At 50.0% G+C, this 19653-nt stretch overlaps 2 protein-coding genes across 3 annotated transcripts in view; one reads left to right on the top strand and one right to left on the bottom strand.

The window, feature by feature from the left end:
- Positions 1-19653, bottom strand: part of PDPR (pyruvate dehydrogenase phosphatase regulatory subunit) — a 473013-nt gene that overhangs the window by 13298 nt on the left and 440062 nt on the right. The gene's annotated exons all lie outside the window — the stretch shown is intronic.
- PEPD (peptidase D) overlaps positions 1-19653 on the top strand; it is a 216048-nt gene that overhangs the window by 184968 nt on the left and 11427 nt on the right. For both annotated transcript variants that reach the window (XM_063141338.1, XM_063141337.1), the window contains one exon: positions 8350-8498. In XM_063141338.1, coding sequence (XP_062997408.1) covers positions 8350-8498 — 149 coding nt within the window. The remainder of the gene's footprint in view (positions 1-8349; positions 8499-19653) is intronic.

Raw genomic sequence — 19653 nt, 5'->3', positions numbered from 1 at the left:
TCTCACCCTACACAAAGGTTACACGTTATAGTGTAAATGTTTTGATTTTAGCCTCTCCTGCTCAAGGTCCTACAGATTTAAGGCTCTGTTCTTATCACACCCCTTTCCTTACAAAACTCAAAGCAGCTTATAGAGTGATGACATCATAGTGGCCCTATTTTAAACAAGTTGATGTTTCCAAACAGTCCTCAAATGCAGGCCCCCTCTAGTCTATCCCTGCCCATGAGGGGTTGCAGCTGGAATATCACTCATAATGGGCCTGCTGGTTAAGGCTTTTGGTAGGGTGACCATATGAAAAGGAGGGCAGGGCTCCTGTATCTTTAACAGTTGCATTGAAAAGGAAATTTCTGCAGGTGTCATTTGTATATATGGGGAACCTGGTGAAATTCCAGCTTCATCACAACAGTTAAAGGTGCAGGTGCCCTGCCCTCTTTTAAATCTGGTCAAGAGGGCAGGGCACCTGCAGCTTTAGCTGTTGTGATGAAGCCGGAATTTCACCAGGTGCTGCATGCGTACCAATGACTCCTGCTGAAATTCCCTTTTCTAGACAACTGTTAAAGAGACAGGAGCCCCCTATCCTCCTTTCCATAGGGTCACCCTATAATAGATATAAAACAGAAACCATTGGTTTAAAAGCAAATGCAATGCACCGGCAGCCGTTACCAGTATAGGAGCACAATCCTGTGAAGATTAGTTAATCAGAAATGAAGACAAAAGAATGCTCCTTGCAGGAGACCTTGGCTGCCTTCTCTTGGTTGCAGAGGGGAACGAGTGAAGCTCAGAGCGACGTTTCCTAGAATTTGGCACCTGTTAGAATGGCTTCTCTGTATCCGTACATGATAAAGGGATGATAATTCCCAAGCATTCATAAGAAGGTTTTGAGTATTTCTTGTAAACACTGCCATCTTGTGGTGAAAGATGAAATGGCACCTTCCTTTTAAAAACAGCCCCCCCTTTTTTTAAAAAATGAACTTTTCTCATGGTCTCCTCTGCTAACTCTGCACACCAGAAATCACCTTATCCCCTTTTTCTCCTTGTTTGGATTTTCATGTGCTTAAAACATCAAACGCTTACATCTTCATCTCTGCTTTTCTCTCTTCAAAATATAGCAATAATTAAGGAGGAGTAGGATGTCTCTTTAATATTGACGCCTCTTCTTGAAAAATGTAGTAGCGAGTCTGTCTTCTTAAGCAAATTTTGCCTGTGTTTTTTCCCCATGCTCCGTGGTTTCTCCTCCAGGATCTCCTTACTAAATTTTCCTCTCCAGTACTTCATTGCAATAGAAGTTCCCTGTCTCCTAGCAAATGCGGTCAACTTTCTTAAAGTCTTCTGATTCCTGGCAGATCAGAGAAACCAAATTTCCTATACATGGACCCTGTTCAGACGACACGCTAAGCCACGATGGTTAAGCATTTTGAGCTAAACATGATGGCTTAGCATGTCGTGTGAGCAATGCCTTCGTGCGTCATCATCATCTTTATTTGCAGTCAATTGACTAGAAAGAGAAAAATACAAATCATTTCAACAGGGAATCAATACATTGACTTAATTACAGAAAACATACCATTAAAACACATATGGAAATAATACATAGGAATCAAATGTGGAAGGGAGCAGAATCAAAAGAAGGATACATAAATTAACGTTAGGTCTTGAGCTGAATATATTCAAACAATTATACAATCATACGTGGTCTGGTAAGGATGGCCAGGTTCAAAAACTTGGCGACCGGTATGGTAATTGTTTTATTTTGGCCCTGAAGGAGACTAAGCCTTAGTGTGTCATGTGAACCATACCTAACCACAGTGGCTACATAACCATGGTTTAAACACACTCACTAACCATTTGCTGCAAAAGGGTGACCGGCCGAACCGTGGCTTAGCATTTATCACCTTCCTTGGTGCTTGAAAATCTATCAATGCATTAATTACATTGTCACTACACTCAAAAGAGCGACTTTTGGATCCTCCTTGGAATATCTTTAGAGGAGGCATAATTCCCCCTTCTGCCCTATGGAAGTGTGCACTTTTTCTGGGCAGGCCCGGCTCTTGAACCCGCCACCATCAGAGCCACATTTGGTGTGAAATGCCAACTTCAAGTATAACCTGATGGGATCTGAGCTGGCGATCTTGGGATTGTGGTGGACAGCTCAATGAAAATGTCCACCCAGTGTGGGGCCACTGTAAAGAAGGCAGACTCCGTGTTAGGCATTATAAGAAAAGGGATTGAGAATAAAACGGCCAGTATCGTACTGCCCTTATACAAATCTATGGTGCAACCACACTTAGAGTACTGCATACAGTTCTGGTCACCTCACCTAAAAAAGGATATTATAGAGCTGGAAAAAGTGCAGAGAAGGGCAACTACAATGATCAAGGGGCTGGAGCAACTCCCCTACGAGGGAAGGTTACATCAACTGGGATTGTTTAGCTTGGAAAAGAGGAGGCTAAGGGGAGACATGATAGAGGTGTACAGAATTATGCATGGTATGGAGAATGTGGCTAGGGAGACATTTTTCTCCCTCTCTAAAAATAGTAGAACCCAACGGGGGTCATCCCATGAAGCTGATGGGTGGGAGATCCAGGACAAATAAAAGAAGTACTTCTTCACACAGTGCATAGTTAAATTATGGAACTCACTACCACAAGATGTAGTGATGGCCACAATTTGGATGGCTTTCAAAGGGCGTTGGATAAATTCTTGGAGCCGAAAGCTATCAATGGCTACTAGCCCTGATGGTTGTGTGCTGTCTCCAGTATCAGAGGCAGTAAGCCTGTGTGCACCAGTTGCTGGGGAACATGGGCAGGAGGGTGCTGTTGCACCATGTCCTGCTTGTTGGTCCCTGGTCGATGGCTGGTTGGCCACTGTGAACAGAGTGCTGGACTAGATGGACCCTTGGTCTGATCTTATGTTCTTAAACTGCTCTTCTGTTCCCCTGAGCTTTTCACTTTGCCTCAGTAGTCCTCAGACCTTCACAGAAGCATTCAGAGGTATCGTTCATCCGTGAACATTGCTTGATGATGCGAACTTGCCTGTATGAATGGATCCAGGTCTGGGCAGAATATTCACGTTGCCTCAAGGGTGGTGCTTTTCCCTGGAGCTCATTCATTCAGGGGTTGAGACCAAGGGGTCACAATCATTCCACTTCTCCCTGTGGCAACCAAGTTTTACAGGTTCTTGCATCATTTCAAAAACCTTGCAGCCTGTTTGAACAGATGCAAAAGTGTGCCCCATAGGAACTGAAGCCACTTCCCACTCGCTTGCTGAAAAATGGTCTAGAGGTGATCACAAAGTTCCACCAGGGCTTTAATAACTTCCACTCCACTGTCAACCTGAGCCATGACCAGTTCACACAATAGGTTCATGTTCTGGACATGTGCAACTATGTAGTGGACATATAAGCACCACTTTCTAATGGAAACCTACCGACTGTTACATATACTTACATTCTTCCACCTGGATCACACCACAAGATCTATTGTCTACATCCAACTATATCTGTTCAGATCCGTCGGACAGAAACACACCACTTAAGCATTCAAATCAGGCATCCCTCAGACGACAATGCCCACTCAGCAAAGTGAGAAAACAGATGGACTCGGTCAGGAATAATCTACTACTGGATAGATCCAGGAGAGAGAACAGCAGAGCACCACTTGTTGTCACCTATAGTTCCCAGCAAGAACGGCTCAAAGGTATCCTCAGGTGTCTGCAGCCCATCTCCTCTGGCAACACAATTGCAGGACCTAATAATGTCATCCACACATCTGCTCATCTTCCAATGTGAAATATACCATCATCTGCTAGCAGGGCTGCCCCAAGACATTTTGCTGCCTGAGGCAAAGAACAAGATGGCAGCCCTCCAATTGCAAGTACAAAAGCCAATGGGGCCTGGCAGATGAACCTGTCAACAACATTGATGATAGGACAACATCCTGAAGGGAACAGATTAACTTAGGGGGCACAAAGTGCACCACAAGGCACGCAGTCTCTCCTCCAACATCTTGTTGCCACCTCCCAGCATCTGCTGCCTGAGGCGACTGCTTCACTCTGCATAATGGGAGGGCCGGCCCTATTTGCCAGCAGTGCCCTACCTCAAGGGTGTTGAACCTCTTTCAGCCTGAGCGTGAAATTCAGTTTCAGAAGCCACTTTCCAATGGTGGGGAGGGGCAAAAGCAAAATGGGGGGGTGGGCAAAACCTACCAGGATACTTTAGATCAAAGCTCTCACTGCCGGTCACCAAACCTTTGGAAACAGATTCTAGAATGGAAAAAGCGGGAACTACTGCTGACGTGGTGAACGAGTGGGAACACCTGGGAGCCCCGGGGGGGCGTTTTTGGCCCCTGGACCTGAGGTTCAGCACCCCCTGCTCTGCTGTATTCTACATCAGGCAAACTGGCCCCATCTCTACGCAATGAATAAATGGACACAGATCTGACATCAGAAATGGCGTTGTTCAAAAACTAGTGGGGGAACACAGCGCCTGCTGCAAATTAGGGAGGTGCCGCTCCTTCTGGGTTCTTCTCAGTAGGGATGTGCTCCGCTTCTCCTCGAACCGGAGAAGCAGGAGCGAAGCGGGGGGCTTCGCCTACCCTTAAGGCGGAAGCGAAGAGGATTGGGGGGCTGGCAGAGTGTTTCGGAGCACATCGAGGTGAAGGCGGATCCTTCGCCTCGATCTGGAGCTCTGCCAAAAAGGTAAGTGGGGTTTACTTGGCCCTGCCGTGACGGCAGCTGGGCCCGGTAAACCCCCCCTCCCTCCACTTGCGGCCCAGACTTCCTGGTTGAGCCATGGGCTCAATTGAAGAAACCGAGGGACCGTAGACAGACGCAGGTAAGGCCCCCTCCCCCTTGGTCTCTGCAGGTAAGGGAGAGGAGGGAGGGGGCCTTACCTGGCGCCACTCCCCTCCACTGCGGAGCTCCAATTCGGAGCCGGAGCTCTGCGGCGAAGAGGAGCGGAGTATGGGCAGAGCGGCACGGAGCGGAGCGGGCCGATCCGAAATTTTCAGATCGGCCCACGGGGCGGATCGGGGGGTCCGTGCACACCCCTACTTCTCAGCACCTGCTGAAAACATTCCTTTTCCAACAGACATTCCCAGGAAGGTAATCTTGCATTCCAGCACATCCTTTAGAAATGTTGTTTAATATGAGTGATTCATAAATACCATTATAAGGAATAAAAAAACAGAGGTGGGCGATCCTTACGATGTATGCTGCAGAGCACCTGCTTTGTGTTTGACCTGATCCATATAATCCAAAGACCGCTCTTTAAAAAGCACGCGCGGAGACGCACAGCTTTCTGTTTCTGTGAAACGCAGGCGCATTTTTCTCAACCGGGGGGGGGGGGGGGGGGGGGAGAAAGCAGCAGCAGCAGCCGCCACCACGGACTTGGCTTGTGAAGCTGCACCCCCTTGTGACCACGTTGCCTGCTTGGTGGGGCATCTGCAGACGGAGAGGACCATTCCAAGCCCATCATCTCCTCGCTCTCGGGATGTCTGAGCGCCTCTGTGTAGTTAAGCCACCGCATCAAGAGGGCTTGATTCAGAGCCAAGGACAACTCAGAGGGTGTTCTAGAAAGGAAAGGCATTGCTCAGTGCGCCGTCTGATACCAGCCGCCTTACTCATGGCAAAAGTGGGAGGGGGGTGACCTTTTACATGCATGTGGTGGGCATGACGCTATTTACAGTAAAAAGTCCACAATTGGAAGGCTGCCTTTTGCCCTACTTCTCTAATCTCCGCATGTTTGATCAGCGCACCGGGAGCAAAATGTTCCAGCTCGGAGATCCAGAGGGAACAATTGGCCCAGCCGGCACTCCCAGTGTGGCCATGTCCCTGGGAATGGCCGCAAATCTTTGCCATAACGTCACTGGTTGGCCTGGCCAGCATTTTCTGGCCATGCTGCGTTTTGATAGCCGGTTTTTAAAAGTTCCGGCAGAGACATCACACAGAGAGCATTTCTCTCTGTCTGCAGCAAAAGCAGCAGAGAAACACCTTAAAATCCCATGGATTACACGCACAGAACATACTTGCGCACACACACACTCTTGCATATGCATACTCACTCTTACATGCACACACTCATGTACATGCAGAGATTTGCACACACACACACACACACACACACACTCATGGATACTCAGTCTCACTCACGCACACACCCTCTCTCACACAGGCACCCTCTTACACACACACTTGAGCACATAATCGTGCACAAACACGCACACTCTTGCATGGACACTCAGTCTCACACGCACTCTTATACACTCTTATACGAGTGCATACACACTCGTGCACATACACGCACACATACTCATGCACACTCACATACACATGCATACAGGCACACTCAGTCTTACATGCACACTTGTGCACAGATGCGCACACTTTCTCCCGCACACACACTCTCTTGAAGCACACACACACACACTCACACACACACTTGCACACTGTCACTCAGACATACACATACTACCCAAGAATAGTGGTAATAACGTCAAAGAGTGGGGGGTGAAATGGCTGTGACTATTGCTACAAAGCCTGTGACATCTCCGCGTAGGGGCCAATGTACAAAAGATAAAGAGAATAAAGTCACCGTTGGCAGGGGCAACAGCAGCAGTCACTGGTGATATTGGTCTCCAGAGCCCTGTTCAGAGGTTGGGGTCACACATGATACCAGAAGGAGCTTCAGATCGGGTGGAAGCCTTGGTGATGGTGGTGAAGGACCACCACACCTGCAAAGGCTCCCTCCCTGCAGATGTTCCTGCTCTCCTCATGGTGACCACGAATCCATGGTGACTTTGAGATCAGCAACTCGATATTGGAATTGTGCCTGTTTGGACCGGCCTGTTCATGTGTAGACAACCGAGGGCATTGCTTGCTTCCATCTGAGATCTTAATGATATAGGACGGGATATAAATGTTTTAAATAAATAAATAAATAATGTGCTGTTGGTGGCACATGTCAACAGTGGCCGGTGAGCAGATGCCCCTTAGGACATGTAATAGGGTGTGTGGTGCCCTTAGGACATGTAATAGGGGAGGAGGGGATGGAGCTAGCACCTGAGCTGATCACCTGCGCCCCGGTTTGTGTCACAGATCTGAGCTCAAAGCTCTTACTGGGATTAACGAAGCCTTAGCAGAGGCGTTTCAACCTCTTAGAATGGGGACGGGGGGATGGGACTGCACCAAAGCTGGGAACCATCAAACAATCTGCTCTTGGGGGGAAAGGCTGTGGCCATCTTGGGAGCCCTGGAATGCCGGATTGGGCTCCCAGGCAGGCTGGATTGGGCCTTCAGGCCTGAGGTTCAAATGGTGGCTTTTGTAGGACATCTGTCCACCCCTCTAATACAGCTGGCAGGAATCTCCAGACGTTTTGAGAGCTGGTGTAATGTAGTGGCGAAGGGAATGAGGCACTAAATGCAAAGTCCTTGCTTAAGAAAGCTATAAAGACTGATCTCTTCTGGCAGGCCCACCCAGTTGGATTTTAAGATGCCTTTTAATAATGTGCTGCTTTTAATAATGTATTAATTTTAAATGTTTTCATTAGTTATATGTATTTTATGGTGTTTGTGTTGTACCCTGCCTTGATCCAGAGGGAGAGGCGGGTAACAAATTATTATTATTGTTGTTGTTGTTGTTGTTGTTGTTGTTGTTATTAATATTATTTCAAATCTCACCTCTGCCATGGACATGCTAGTTGACCAGAGCCTCTGCAATACAGGAGTAGTAATGCTGGCCTACCTTACAGAATTGTGATAGGAATTGCTACAAGATAGTGAGGCTGTTCACACAACACACATTCAGTGGTTGAGTGTGGGGTTCTTCTTGAACTGTGGATTGTTTGCTGAAGCCTGGTTTAGCATATTGTCTGAACACAGCCAGGGTGGCTTGTTAACCATGCAGTGTGGCTTATTTTCCCAAACAAGCCATCTTGGGTTGTTCAGGATGGCTAACAAGCCATGCTGCGCTGCATGGTTAACAAGCCACGCTGGCTGTGTTCAGACAACACTATAACCCACAGTTCAGAAACAACCCACACTCAGTGTGGGTTAGTGCGGTGTGAGAGCAGTCTCACTGTATATACTGTAAAGGGCTCCAAAAAGACGAACAAAAATGCCAAGTCTCCTTATTCCGTTATACCCAGATTATCCACAAGGAAACACTTCGAGTTAGAACTGGTTTTGCTGAAGCCACAGATCAGCTGTTCTTGGAGACTGATTCTGGGCTGAGGCTGCACCTCCAATCCAGGCCCACATTAGGATTTCTTTCTCTCTTTCTTTTTATTCGCCGCCCACCCACCCACTCCGGATGCCAGGTTTTCACCCCGGGGCTGTTTTTCCCTCTTCCCTGCAGCTTATTTGACATGGGCGGCGAATACTATTGCTACGGCTCAGACATCACCTGCACGTTTCCAGCAAACGGAAAGTTCACTCCCGACCAGAGGGCCGTCTACGAGGCCGTGCTGAAGGCGTCCCGGGCTGTGCTGAACGCGGTCAAGCCAGGTAAAAGATCAGTGTGTGTCAACAGGGAAGAGGGGCCCTACGCAAATGGCCCTGCTGCCGGAGGCTGCTGTGCCTGGAGAGAGCGCCCTCCCTGCTCTAGGCTGATGCTTAGCCCTCGCAGACCAGAATGGGCCGGCCACGTCTCACACTGGCCCCAAACGGAGGGCGTGGGCGGCCTCCTGTCTGTCTGTGCAGGCAGACAAGGATTGCTGGCAACCCCTCTGCCCACCTTTCTTCTATGCACCAGGTGACTTTCCTGCCATGCTGCTCACCTCTTCCCTCTGCTGCTTAAATCTGTAACAGATTTGCTTCGCTTCACTTTCCTTAAGGGTAAACTTGGCAGCAGCAATGTCTGAGCCCTCTTTATAGTGCTTGAAAGCGCTGGTCTTCACGTTTCCCACCTTGAGGTTATTAATTAGTGCAGTTAGCTAAAGGCATTCTTGCCCCACTCTTCAGCCGAAAAGACTCCCGGCTGGCTTCCGCAGGGTCAGTAAAACAAGACCGCTCCTGCCCAGAGGCTGGCTGGCAATCTCACATACACAACACAAGAGGCAGGAGAGCGGAGGAGGGAAGACAAAAGCGAGCGAGCTCCGACGTCAGTTCCATAGCATTTGTTGTAACGGCCAGCTGAAAAGGAGACCGTTCCGGGAGAGGAGGAGCATGCTGGAGCGGGACTTTCAGCAGAGCCCACGGAGTGGCCCTGTTTTCGCCTCTCCCTCTGTGGCCAGCTAGTAAGGAAGGGTTGAGGCCGTTGGAGCTGGGGTGGCAGCAGAGCCGAGGGTGTGGCCCTGCTTCCCATCGCTCACGGTGCCACAGCCTGATGGAACAGAGGGCCCAGCGGAGCTGCTCACCCAGCGGAGCCCCCCTGCCTCAGCTTGTGTGCCGAGGAATCCCTGCACGTTCTGGGACACTCTCTCAGCCATGTGGGGCATTAGCAAGGGCCCATCACTCGGCGTCAGGGGTGGAGAACCTCAGGCCCGTGGGCCAAATCCAGCCCAAATCCAGTCCCGATCCAGCCCTCATGTCAGGGTTCCCCCCCCTCCCGATTTTGCTCCGTCCCCTCCGCTACTTAAAAGACTGAAATGCCCCTGCTAGTACTTCATTCTCGGCAGCAAATGCCTTAAGCTAAAAGATGCTGGTAATTTGGGGTGGGGGCAGCCCTTTGGCCCTTTCCACCACTGGAAGGTGCCCCTCCCCCCAAGAGCTTCTCTGAAATGGAACGCGGCCTTCGGGCAGAAAGGCGGCCCTGACCCCGGGGACAATGGAAACGCTGCCACCCAGGAAGACCCGGACGACAGTTCCCATAATCCCTGCCTGCTGGGCCATGCTGGCTAGGGCTGATGGGAGTTGTGGTCCAGAACATCTGGCTAGCACCGCATTGGGGAGTGCCGCCCTATTTCATTAGGCCCGTCTCCCTCTGAGACGCATCGTCTTCCAGTTCACAGCCTTTTTGTCTGGCAAACATCCCCCGAGGAAAGAGACGAGAGGCACCAACTTGGCCACCGCTGATGCCTCCCTCCCGCCAAGCCCCGTTGATTTATAACCTTGCGTGCCCCAAGTTCCCCCTGAGCTGACGTGGCAAGTGGGCTCCCGTTGGGGCAAGAGTTGATGGTGGCTGCTTCCATAAAACACGAACAACGCAAAGCGCTTTCAAACCTGCACAGTCGTGGACACGGTTTTCCACCCACCCGGCTCCTTTACCGGCAACTGTGCATCCAAGCTGTTAGAGCAGCCTTCCCCGACTTAGCACACACACACCCCCGATGTGTGGGACTACAAGTCCCAGCATTTGCCAGACAGCTGGGAGTTGTAGTCCTAACACATCCAGAGGGCTACAGGTTGGGGAAGGCTGTCCTAGCACGTTCCGTACTGGTGCTCCATGAAAACAAAAGATGTGCCTTTGGTCAGTTGTCCTGTGCAGCTCCCAGCCGTTCCACTCGGGCCTCTGCAGGAGAACTTCCCACGGGGCCAGGTCTGTCTGTCGGCTGCTCTCCGGCCCGATTCTGCCCCATCTCGCCACGTAGTAAGACCATTGAGGGGTCCTGGATGTCTCGGCCTCCCGCACAAGCCTCCTTGAAAGGAGCCCTAAAGCCACTTGTGTGGGGGACCTTCCTGCTGGATTGTGCCCCGTGAGTCGGGTCGGCCCATCACTGATGCTGCTGTTCTTGAGGGCACTCCAGATCGTCCGTGCCGGGCAGCCATTTCTCTGGTGTTCACGTCCCTCCCCACCCCTTTTATGGAGCAACGAGTGAACGGACCCCCTGGGTGAGACGAGCCCTTAGCTTGATACAGCGAAGCCTTCAAGCGAACGGACATCCTGTGCCCATCCCGCACTCGTAGCCACGGCCCCTGCCACGATGCACCCCCGTAGCCCCCTGAGGCCGGGGACTCCCCACTCCTTTCCAGCAGGTGGGAGAGGCAGCAGGTGTCTCACTGCGTCCCTCGGACTGCTGATCTCTCCTGGGTTCAGACTGTGTGGTCTGGCGTGTGGCTTAGGGCGCATGCGGCTGAAGAGGTTTCCGCAGGCTTCAACCCCACGGACGCATTAATTACATTTAATTTATGCATTGTAGAAACTTCTAAGGTTCTCTTAGTATGCATGACAAGTTTCAAGTTCTTGGTTACAGGGTCTCGGTGCTGTTCATTTATTTATTTATTTATTTATTCGCTGTATTTTTAAACCACCCCTAAACGGGTGCCACCATTGAGAAGATGCTCACCTCTTTAGGTAGGGGCACCGGAAGAGGACCTCAGGTGAGAATCTTAATCTCCCAGTAGGTACGTGTGGGGCTGTGACACAGCGAGACACGCACAAACTCATCCTCTGTTGTTGTTATTAAGAAAGAAAGAAGTCGCCTTCCCACTATGAAAGCTCTCTATCAAGGTGCACAACTGTGGTGGTTCTGGCTGTGATTTCTGGCTGCATTTAGTGTTAATGCAATTAAGCAGCTCTTCTTTTATATGGTGTGTGTGTGTGTGTGTGTGTGTGTGAGAGAGAGAGAGAGAGAGAGAGAGAGAGAGAGAGAGAGAGAGGACTGTTAAAGGTGTTCTGACCAGGCCTCTTGCCTCCATGGATGGCAAGCAAGAGCTGGCCAGTGAAACCTTTGTGAGCCTTTTGTTCATTGGCCTGCAGTGAGAAGGTCAGTCATTGGTTCGCTGACCTACATTGCATAGTATCTCCTTTGGCAACGAATTCAGGACGGAGCAGACGCACCATCAGCAGATTTTCCCCGAGCACAGACGTCTAGGGTGACAGCGGTCCAAAGTCCAAGGGTCTGCAGTCTGGCTGTGTAAACCTGGCCCTCCAGGCCTGACAGCTGGCTGGCTTATAAAACACACGGCGGCGTTGAGGGCCAGGCTGAATTGCCCAAGGATCTGAATGGGGCAGGACGGGTCTATAAATAACTCCAGAAGTAATTCATGGCAGAGGCCGTTTCAGATGGGGGTCAGTCTTTGCAGGCAAACCGTTTGAAAATGAATGGATGTTACAGAGGCACACGAGGGCAGCTGCTGGTTAAGGATCTGTTTTGCCTCCAATTATACAGAATCAATTTGCATGTTAATTCTCTTGCCTTTATTTGAGGATTGGACTAAGGCTGCAGAGAAAACTCAAGTCCAAATCCCGACTCATCCACGAAGCTCCCTGGGCAGCCCTGGGCCGGTCAATACCTCTTAGCCTGACCCACCTCATAAGATGGTTGTGAGAATAAAATGGGATGGGTGGATAGGGGCATATGGGGCGCTCCAGCTATTTGAAGGAAAAACAGGATATAAATGCAATTAAATAACAATAGTTTGTGTGGGGGACACGGGGGACATGGCTCCCACCCTGGCAGCCCCCCTTGACCTGGAAGAGGTGGTGTATGCAAGCCCCAAAGTACCCTATCCTGCCTTTGACCATTTTAGTTGCCCCGTGCAAAGTGTGGGAATTGTGGGTGTTGGGGCAGAAGGTGCTCTGGTGCCCTAGCAAATGCCCAACCACGCCAACCTGTTGCAAAGTAATTTCTGCGGATGCCCCCCCTAACACGAATAGCTAGGTTGCAAGACCGCAAAACATTTTTTTCTGGGTTCTTCGAGGAAGGGGAAAGTCTTGCATGGGCCTTAAAATTATTTCTCTAATGAAAGCTGCTTATTCCTGAGCTGTATGCAAAAATAATGAGGTGTTTTCTCCGACTTCTAATTTTTAGAATCGTATCTTTTAAATTGGAGGTTTGGAGCATGAGGGAAAAAGGAATCTGACGTCCCTCAAAGCACAATATATGAATATGTCTCTGAGCACCATTAATGAAGTTGCTTAGATGCACAACGCTTGGCATTGCGTCGTCCCTTCGGTCTCCATCAAACTGCAATGTGGCGTCAGGGTATTGGTGAGACCATCTTCCGAATTCCACTGGCCTGCAATGGTTTGTGGAGCATCTTGCAAGGACCTCGGCGTCCTTCGTTGGGCCTGTTGGTTGTACTAATAATTTGGTTACTGATGTGAAGTGTGTCTTCGGCAAAATCAAAGCGAATTGAGGCACCGAGGGGGTCGCCCTCCCCAATGCTTGGATTATGGTGAGAAAGGAAGGGGACCTTAATGAAATCCACAAGGCCCATCCTCCGGTCCCCCCTCCCCCAGCCATTTTCACCAAACCGTGCCCCCTTCGCCTTCTATAAACAGTCGCTAAGCACCTGTCCTTGTGGCTTAAAAGTGGTGGAAGATCTTGTACGCATTACCATATATTGTCCCTCGTGTAATGTGCTAAGGCAGCTGCCACCAACCTGGTGCCCTCCAGATGTGTTGGACTACAACTTCCATCATCACCCAACTAAGGGGATAATATTTGGGTCGGAATTTAGAGAGATATTTAGGGAGGTTTGTCCATGAGACTGATTTATAGGCAAGTTTAGTATCGGATGGGAAAGGGAGTCCGCGGTGCCTTGTCAGGAGAGGCAGAACTTTAACTTTATGGGCGATCTTATATAATATTATGCAGGTTTATATAAATTTATTTATTTATTTGTTGCACTTCTATACCACCCAATAGCCGAAGCTCTCTGGGCGGTTCACAAAAATTAAAAAAAATGAAGACTATTCAAAGTATAAATCAAACAGCAGTATAAAAACACAGTATGAAAGTATAACATAAAAGCAGAACCATGATAAAACCGAGCAGCAGTGCAGAGGTTAACACCGTTTTAAAATACAGATTAAAAACTGCAAAGTTTTTAAAAAACTAAAATGATAAACTGGTAAAATACTGAGAGAATAAGAAGGTCTTCATCTGGTGTTGAAAGGCGAACCTCTCTAGGGAGCTCATTCCACAGCCGGGGTGCCACAGCAGAGGAGGCCCTGCTCCTCCTGGTAGCCACCTGCCTCACTTCCTTTGGCAGGGGCTCACGGAGAAGGACCCCTGAGGATGTTCTTAGGGACCAGGCAGGTAGATACGGGAGGAGGCGTTCCTTCAGATAACCTGGCCTCAAGCTGTTTAGGGCTTCGAATACCAGCACTTTGAATCAGGCCTGGACCTGGACTGGCGTGATGTGGTCTCGTTGGCTAGTCCCTATTAACAAATGTGCTGCCCTGTTTTATGCCAGTGAAGTTTCTGGACCGTTTTCAAAGGCAGCCCCACGTATAACGCATTGCAGTAATCCAAACGAGAGGTTATCAGAGCATGAATAACTGTAGCTAGGCTATCTCTGTCCAGATAAGGGCGCAGTTGGTATATCAACGTAAGCTGATAAAAAGTGCTCTTTGCCACCGAGTCCACCTGTGCCTCAAGTGACAGTCCTGGATCCAAGAGCACCCCCAAACTACGAACCTGATCCTTTAGGGAGAGCGCAACCCCCTCCAGAACAGGGTGAACCTCACCTCACCAGACAGACAAACCACCCGCTAACAGTAGCTCCTTCCTGTCTGGATTGAGTCAGTTTGTTAGCCCTCATCCAGTCCCATTACTGTGCCCAGGCACCGATTGCACTTACTTTAACTAGAGATCAAGCATTTCAAGTTTATTCTATAATGGGCCTGTTCAGATGACATTTCAGGGATTGTGACTGGCGAAACTGTGGTTCTCTGGGGTTAACACTAACACAAGCTGTGCTGTTGAACACAACTCTTTAAGCCACGGTTAGAGCCACTAACCCTGCTGGGGTGAGTGAGTGAGCCGGGTTTAGCAAAACACATTGCAGAAGACACCTTAAACCCTGCTGCTGAACTAGCAGGGCTTAAGGTGCCTTCTGGGCCTGGGTTTGTGTGTGTAAATGTGCTATCTTTCTACTGACATCTTTTGTTAATTTTTTTTGTGATGGTCTGACAACTATATACAGTTAAACTGATCTGGTCTGATCAGTAGCTAAGGGGTTTGCCACAAAGGTAAGGGGAGGGTCCCCTAGGCCCACCCTGCCCCATAATTCAATGAATGAGCACCACCTCAAATCCCTAAATGAAGAGATTGCTCACAAGTCTTTGTTCTCAACAAGTTCCATTTTTCATACAGGGATTAAATCCAAAGCATCAGACATCCTAAATCCTCTCGTCATATGATACATGAGCATAAAATGTCGCCGTCTTTTTTTGCATGTTCAGAGGTTTAAAAAGCACCTGGTGGGTGCAGAATCTTAAGTTTCCTGAGGATCTTAGCTTTCTTTCCCCTCCCCATCTTTTTCTAAAAAGAATTCACCCTTGCAGAGCTGGAATGGTTTTCAGGAAGAGGTTTGATGGAAGGGAAGGGAAAGGCGTTGGCACCACGTACCTGTTTCAGAACGGAGCTCCACACACGCACGGCCTGTTTATGAATGTGGTGCACAGTCTTGAGAAAGGAGCTCCACACCAGCAACGGCGGGGCCAAAGCAGACTCTGAAGAGGGGCCGCTGCTCCCCCGATGTCCGCGTCAGCCATGCAGATTCCCTTCTGCCGCCGACTTCTAAGGAGAGAACGCACAGATCAATACAGTTTAGCGCCGGCACTTGGCTGAGCACCTGGCGGGACCACTTTCACTTCTGGGAAATCAGCTGCAAATTGCAGGTGGGGGCGTCATGCAGGTGGAAGTCCGCGCATCACCCGAGAGGCGCTGGGCCAGTTCACGCGTCATGGCAACCCACAGTTTTGTAAAACCCTGCGTTGCGCCCGCATGTGGCCCAGGCTCTCCCTCCCCGTGCAAGTGAGAGCAGCTCAACAGAGAACAAGCCATGGGTGCTTTCTCTGGCTTAGTGCAGGGGAGGCCAGACAGAGATTCGGGTTCAGATGCCACGCTAAGCAACCCAGGGACAGGGGCGGAGTCAGCTGGGCGGGGTTTGGCTAAGGGTCCTGCTGGTCTCAGAGCCGCCTGCGGGGGCCGTCCTTCTTCCTTGGTAGAAGCTGCTCACCCATTTTGAGATGAGCTGGCTACGTAATACGAGGGCTGCTAGACAAAGCTGAGGAAGGGGGTTTTTAATAGGCAAGCAGGAATAACTGATCCAATGAAAAGCAGAATGTACTTGAGAAATGAAGGTGGGGAGGAGGACGTGCAAAGGTGGAAGGAGGCAAAGACGCCCAAGTGCTGATACTGCAGACATTTAGCTGAATGGGACCAGTGGAGGCTGGTGTCTCCGAGGCCAGTGGGGTGGTGAATCTGCTCCAGGCTTCAGTCAGAATCTCCAGATGCATTTAAACCCCTTTTCTATTTATGTATTTCTCTCTCTCTCTCTCTCTCTCTCACACACACACACACACACACACACACACGAGTCTGTTTCATCCACTCTCTCTCTCGCTCTCGCTCTTAAAAAAAATAAGGACTGACCTGGTTTGCACAATCAAAACAGCCCACCATGGGGTTGTTTAAGCCACAGTGGGCTCTGGCGCATGCCGGGTGAGATTTGCCTTTTGAATGCCTGGCTGTGGCTTGTCATGTTCTGTGAACCCGATGACCAAGGGCTAAACAACCCTTCCAAAACCCACGGCCCACAGTTCCCATCACACAGCAAGCCGCGACCAGGCGAGGAATATTAAGTAAGCCAAGGTGGGCTGTGGTGTGTGCCGGAGGGTACGGATGGGCATTTTTAATAAGCCGTGGTGGGCTGTTTGATTATCTAAACAGTGAAATACGTATTCTCCAAGAGCATGACTGGGATGGCCTGCTTTGCTATGGGAAGGCGACGTCGCGTATCGGAACGGAAGCCCTTCTCCCGTGAGGTGCCAGGAACGACAACGTTGCCCCTGCCAAAGGAAGCTGTTGGTGCTGGGTCTTTTCAACCACAGCTCTGAAGGCTACAATTCCACTGAGAAACTCTGGCGCTGCCTCCACGTTCACCAAGTCCTTCCATTAGCAGGTCGAACCCTGGCCAGTGGGGTTTCTGCAAACAGAAATGTTGCTCTTCCTTTTCAGTTTAACTGAAACGTTATGATTGTGCCCCACTTGTGTGTGTGGGTGTGTGTTGCGGGGCAGGGGGTGGTGGATTTTATTTATTTATTTAAAGCCCACTCAACCAAACAGCCTCCCAGAGCAGCTTAGATACAACCAATAAGTACAAGACAGTCCAGAGGCTTACAATCTAGAAAGACACAGCACCAAAGGAAAAGGGGATGGGGACGCGTGGGCAAGTCGTATCTCTGCAGGGTGGCTGGAATGCCGTTTGAGGAGGCAGGAGGAGTCCAGCAACATGCACCTAATCTCGGGGAGAGGGGGCTCAGTGCCTGATTTAGGGTGCATGGGGGGTATTTTTGGTATTTGAGGGAGGAAGCAGCAGCCAGGCACCTCTCCACCGTGCCTGGGTCCAGCTCCAGCTGAGAGCCCCCTCCCTCCTGCTGTCAACTGTCTCTGCAGAGGCCACCAGTGAGGGAGGAAGCAGCAGCCAGGCACCTCTCCACCGTGCCTGGGTCCAGCTCCAGCTGAGAGCCCCCTCCCTCCTGCTGTCAACTGTAACTGCTGAACTTTGCAACTAAGATTGTAGTGCCTGAACTTGCTTTCCTTTCCCCCCCTCCTCCTCCTCCTCCCTCCCAATCCCCTTTCCTTTTGTGTCATGTCTTTTAGATTGTAAGCCTGTGGGCAGGGACTGTCAAGAAATACTTTTGTAAGCTGCCATGAGAGCCTTTTTTGGCTGAATGGCGGCATAAAAACCCTTAAATAAATAAATAAATATTTTTGTTATTATTTGTGGCGCTTACGAATTTTACTACTGCGGTGTGAAGCCGTCACCACGCAGCTCTGTCTTTTCAGGGGCTGCCTTGCGGCGCTCCTGCAATCTTCGAAAGTGGCCGGGGTGTGTGTGTGTGGGGGGGTTGCTTAAACAGGCGCTTGGATGCATGCCGTTATCGGAGGCTTCTTTGCTGCTGCGCACGTGGCGTCGCCTCTGGCCCTTGCAAGGAATGCTCAGCCCTGCTCTGCGTTCATGCGAGCCTCTGTGGAACGTTGTTCTCAGCCAAGCTGTGCAAGAAGGCCCTTATCAGCCAGAGGTCATCTGAGCCACCCAAGCAAATATCTCCTTGAGATATTTGGGTAAGATGGTAATGTCGAACAGATGTGATGCCTACACAGCGCGCACAAATCAGGATATTCTGCTACTGCCCTTTATTCCAGAGGCATGTGACGAGGGTAGATTTCTATTGGTGCTGAGCTTTGGGAGGATTCCTCCCTTCTTCAGCTTTCAACACATTTTGTGTCTGTTTTTTTAAAGAAACAACGGGTTATTCCATCCCCAAAGCTGCCTCCTCCACTCAGGGGGGTAAAAGCACATTTACATTTGGAGGGGCTTTTGGATGCGAGAACTGCTGACACGGGGATGAGCGTGCCAAAGCCGAACAAGGAAAAACGGCCACTGCTTAAACCTTGGCCCCAGTTACCTTACTTCAGCAGCTGCCTCCGCTGGGGGTGACTTCGTCCCCTTGGCAGAAGGAGCAAGCGGCGGTTCTACGCTGCGGCTGCCACCAGTGAGAGACAGCCCTCCAGGGCAATGAGGCCACGGAGTGCGCCGGACAAAACAAAGCAATGGGATTCCCATCACTGAAATGTCTGTACAGGGAAAGTTTACCTGCATGTTTTGGAATGTCTGTTTAGGACAGGAACGTCTTTTCAACCCGAGGGCCAAACAGCAAAACGGGGAAGGTCTTGGGAGCCACATTCCATCCGTGGACATGGCCAAAAGCAGAGCCAGGTGTGATCATTGCCATTTTAAGCCTACTCACAAGTAAGCAGGGCTGAATCACTCAGCAGCACTTTCAAATCGCATCCCAAATGCCAAGCCCCTACACGTCTACTCACAAGTAAGCAGGTTTGCGTGCCGGCACAGTGCGCATCTCAGTGCTATGCAACCGGTCTCCTGCCTGCATAATGCACGCTTTAGGTTATCTGAGACTTCCTTAAACGGTGAGCTAGCAGGCCCTTGTGAGCTGTTGCATGGAGGTGTGCGGGCAAGTGGTGGCCCTCCAGATGTTGTTGGACTACAACTCCCATCAGCCCTAGCCAGCATAGTCAATTGTGTGGGATGAGGCATCTGTACAAGTTGCTGGCCTCTATTTGAAAGAAGATTTATTTATTTATTTATTTATTTATTTATTACATTTCTATACCACCCAATAGCTGGAGCTATTGTTTGCAGAGGGCCATTTTGCTGCCTGCCTGCCATGAGTGCGTGGTAGAGTTCTCCCTACTGCTTGACAGGATGATACAGCTGGCAAAGTTACCCTGGAGCTCATCCGGGCCTACATCGGCCATCGACATGGGCTGAAAGTGATGGAGAACTGAGCACCTCCATTAGTTTGGGTCGTCTTGGGGCAAAGAAAGCCCACGATGAGTGGGTGAATTGTTTCTTTTTATAAAATTATATCCTGCCCTTTTCCACTTTAAAAAATATCTCCAAAATAAAATATTTTAACAAAAACAGCATCAGTTTTGCGGCTTTGACTGTGGAAGGGTGTTTTTTGTGTTTTTTGTGTTTGGTTTTGTGTGTTTGGGCCGAAGGGGAGTTTTTTGTGTTGCCTGTCGGAGAGTGAACATTTTAATAGAGAGGGGAGCTCCTCCTCCAAAAACGAGGGCAGGCATATGGAGAAATTGGCTAGAGAAAGGATGTAGGGTTTCTGGGCTCCCTGGTATGGGGTGTGGGGGAGGAGATCAGCTTAAAGAGAAAAGTGTCTCTGGGTGGCCTGGGGGTGGGGAGAGAGCATTTGAGGAAGGCTCTCATGAGATTGTGAACCTTT

The sequence above is a fragment of the Elgaria multicarinata genome, chromosome 14 (genome assembly GCF_023053635.1).
Source record: "Elgaria multicarinata webbii isolate HBS135686 ecotype San Diego chromosome 14, rElgMul1.1.pri, whole genome shotgun sequence".
NCBI lineage: Eukaryota > Metazoa > Chordata > Lepidosauria > Squamata > Anguidae > Elgaria > Elgaria multicarinata.
This window is presented reverse-complemented; position numbering and strand designations above follow the sequence as displayed.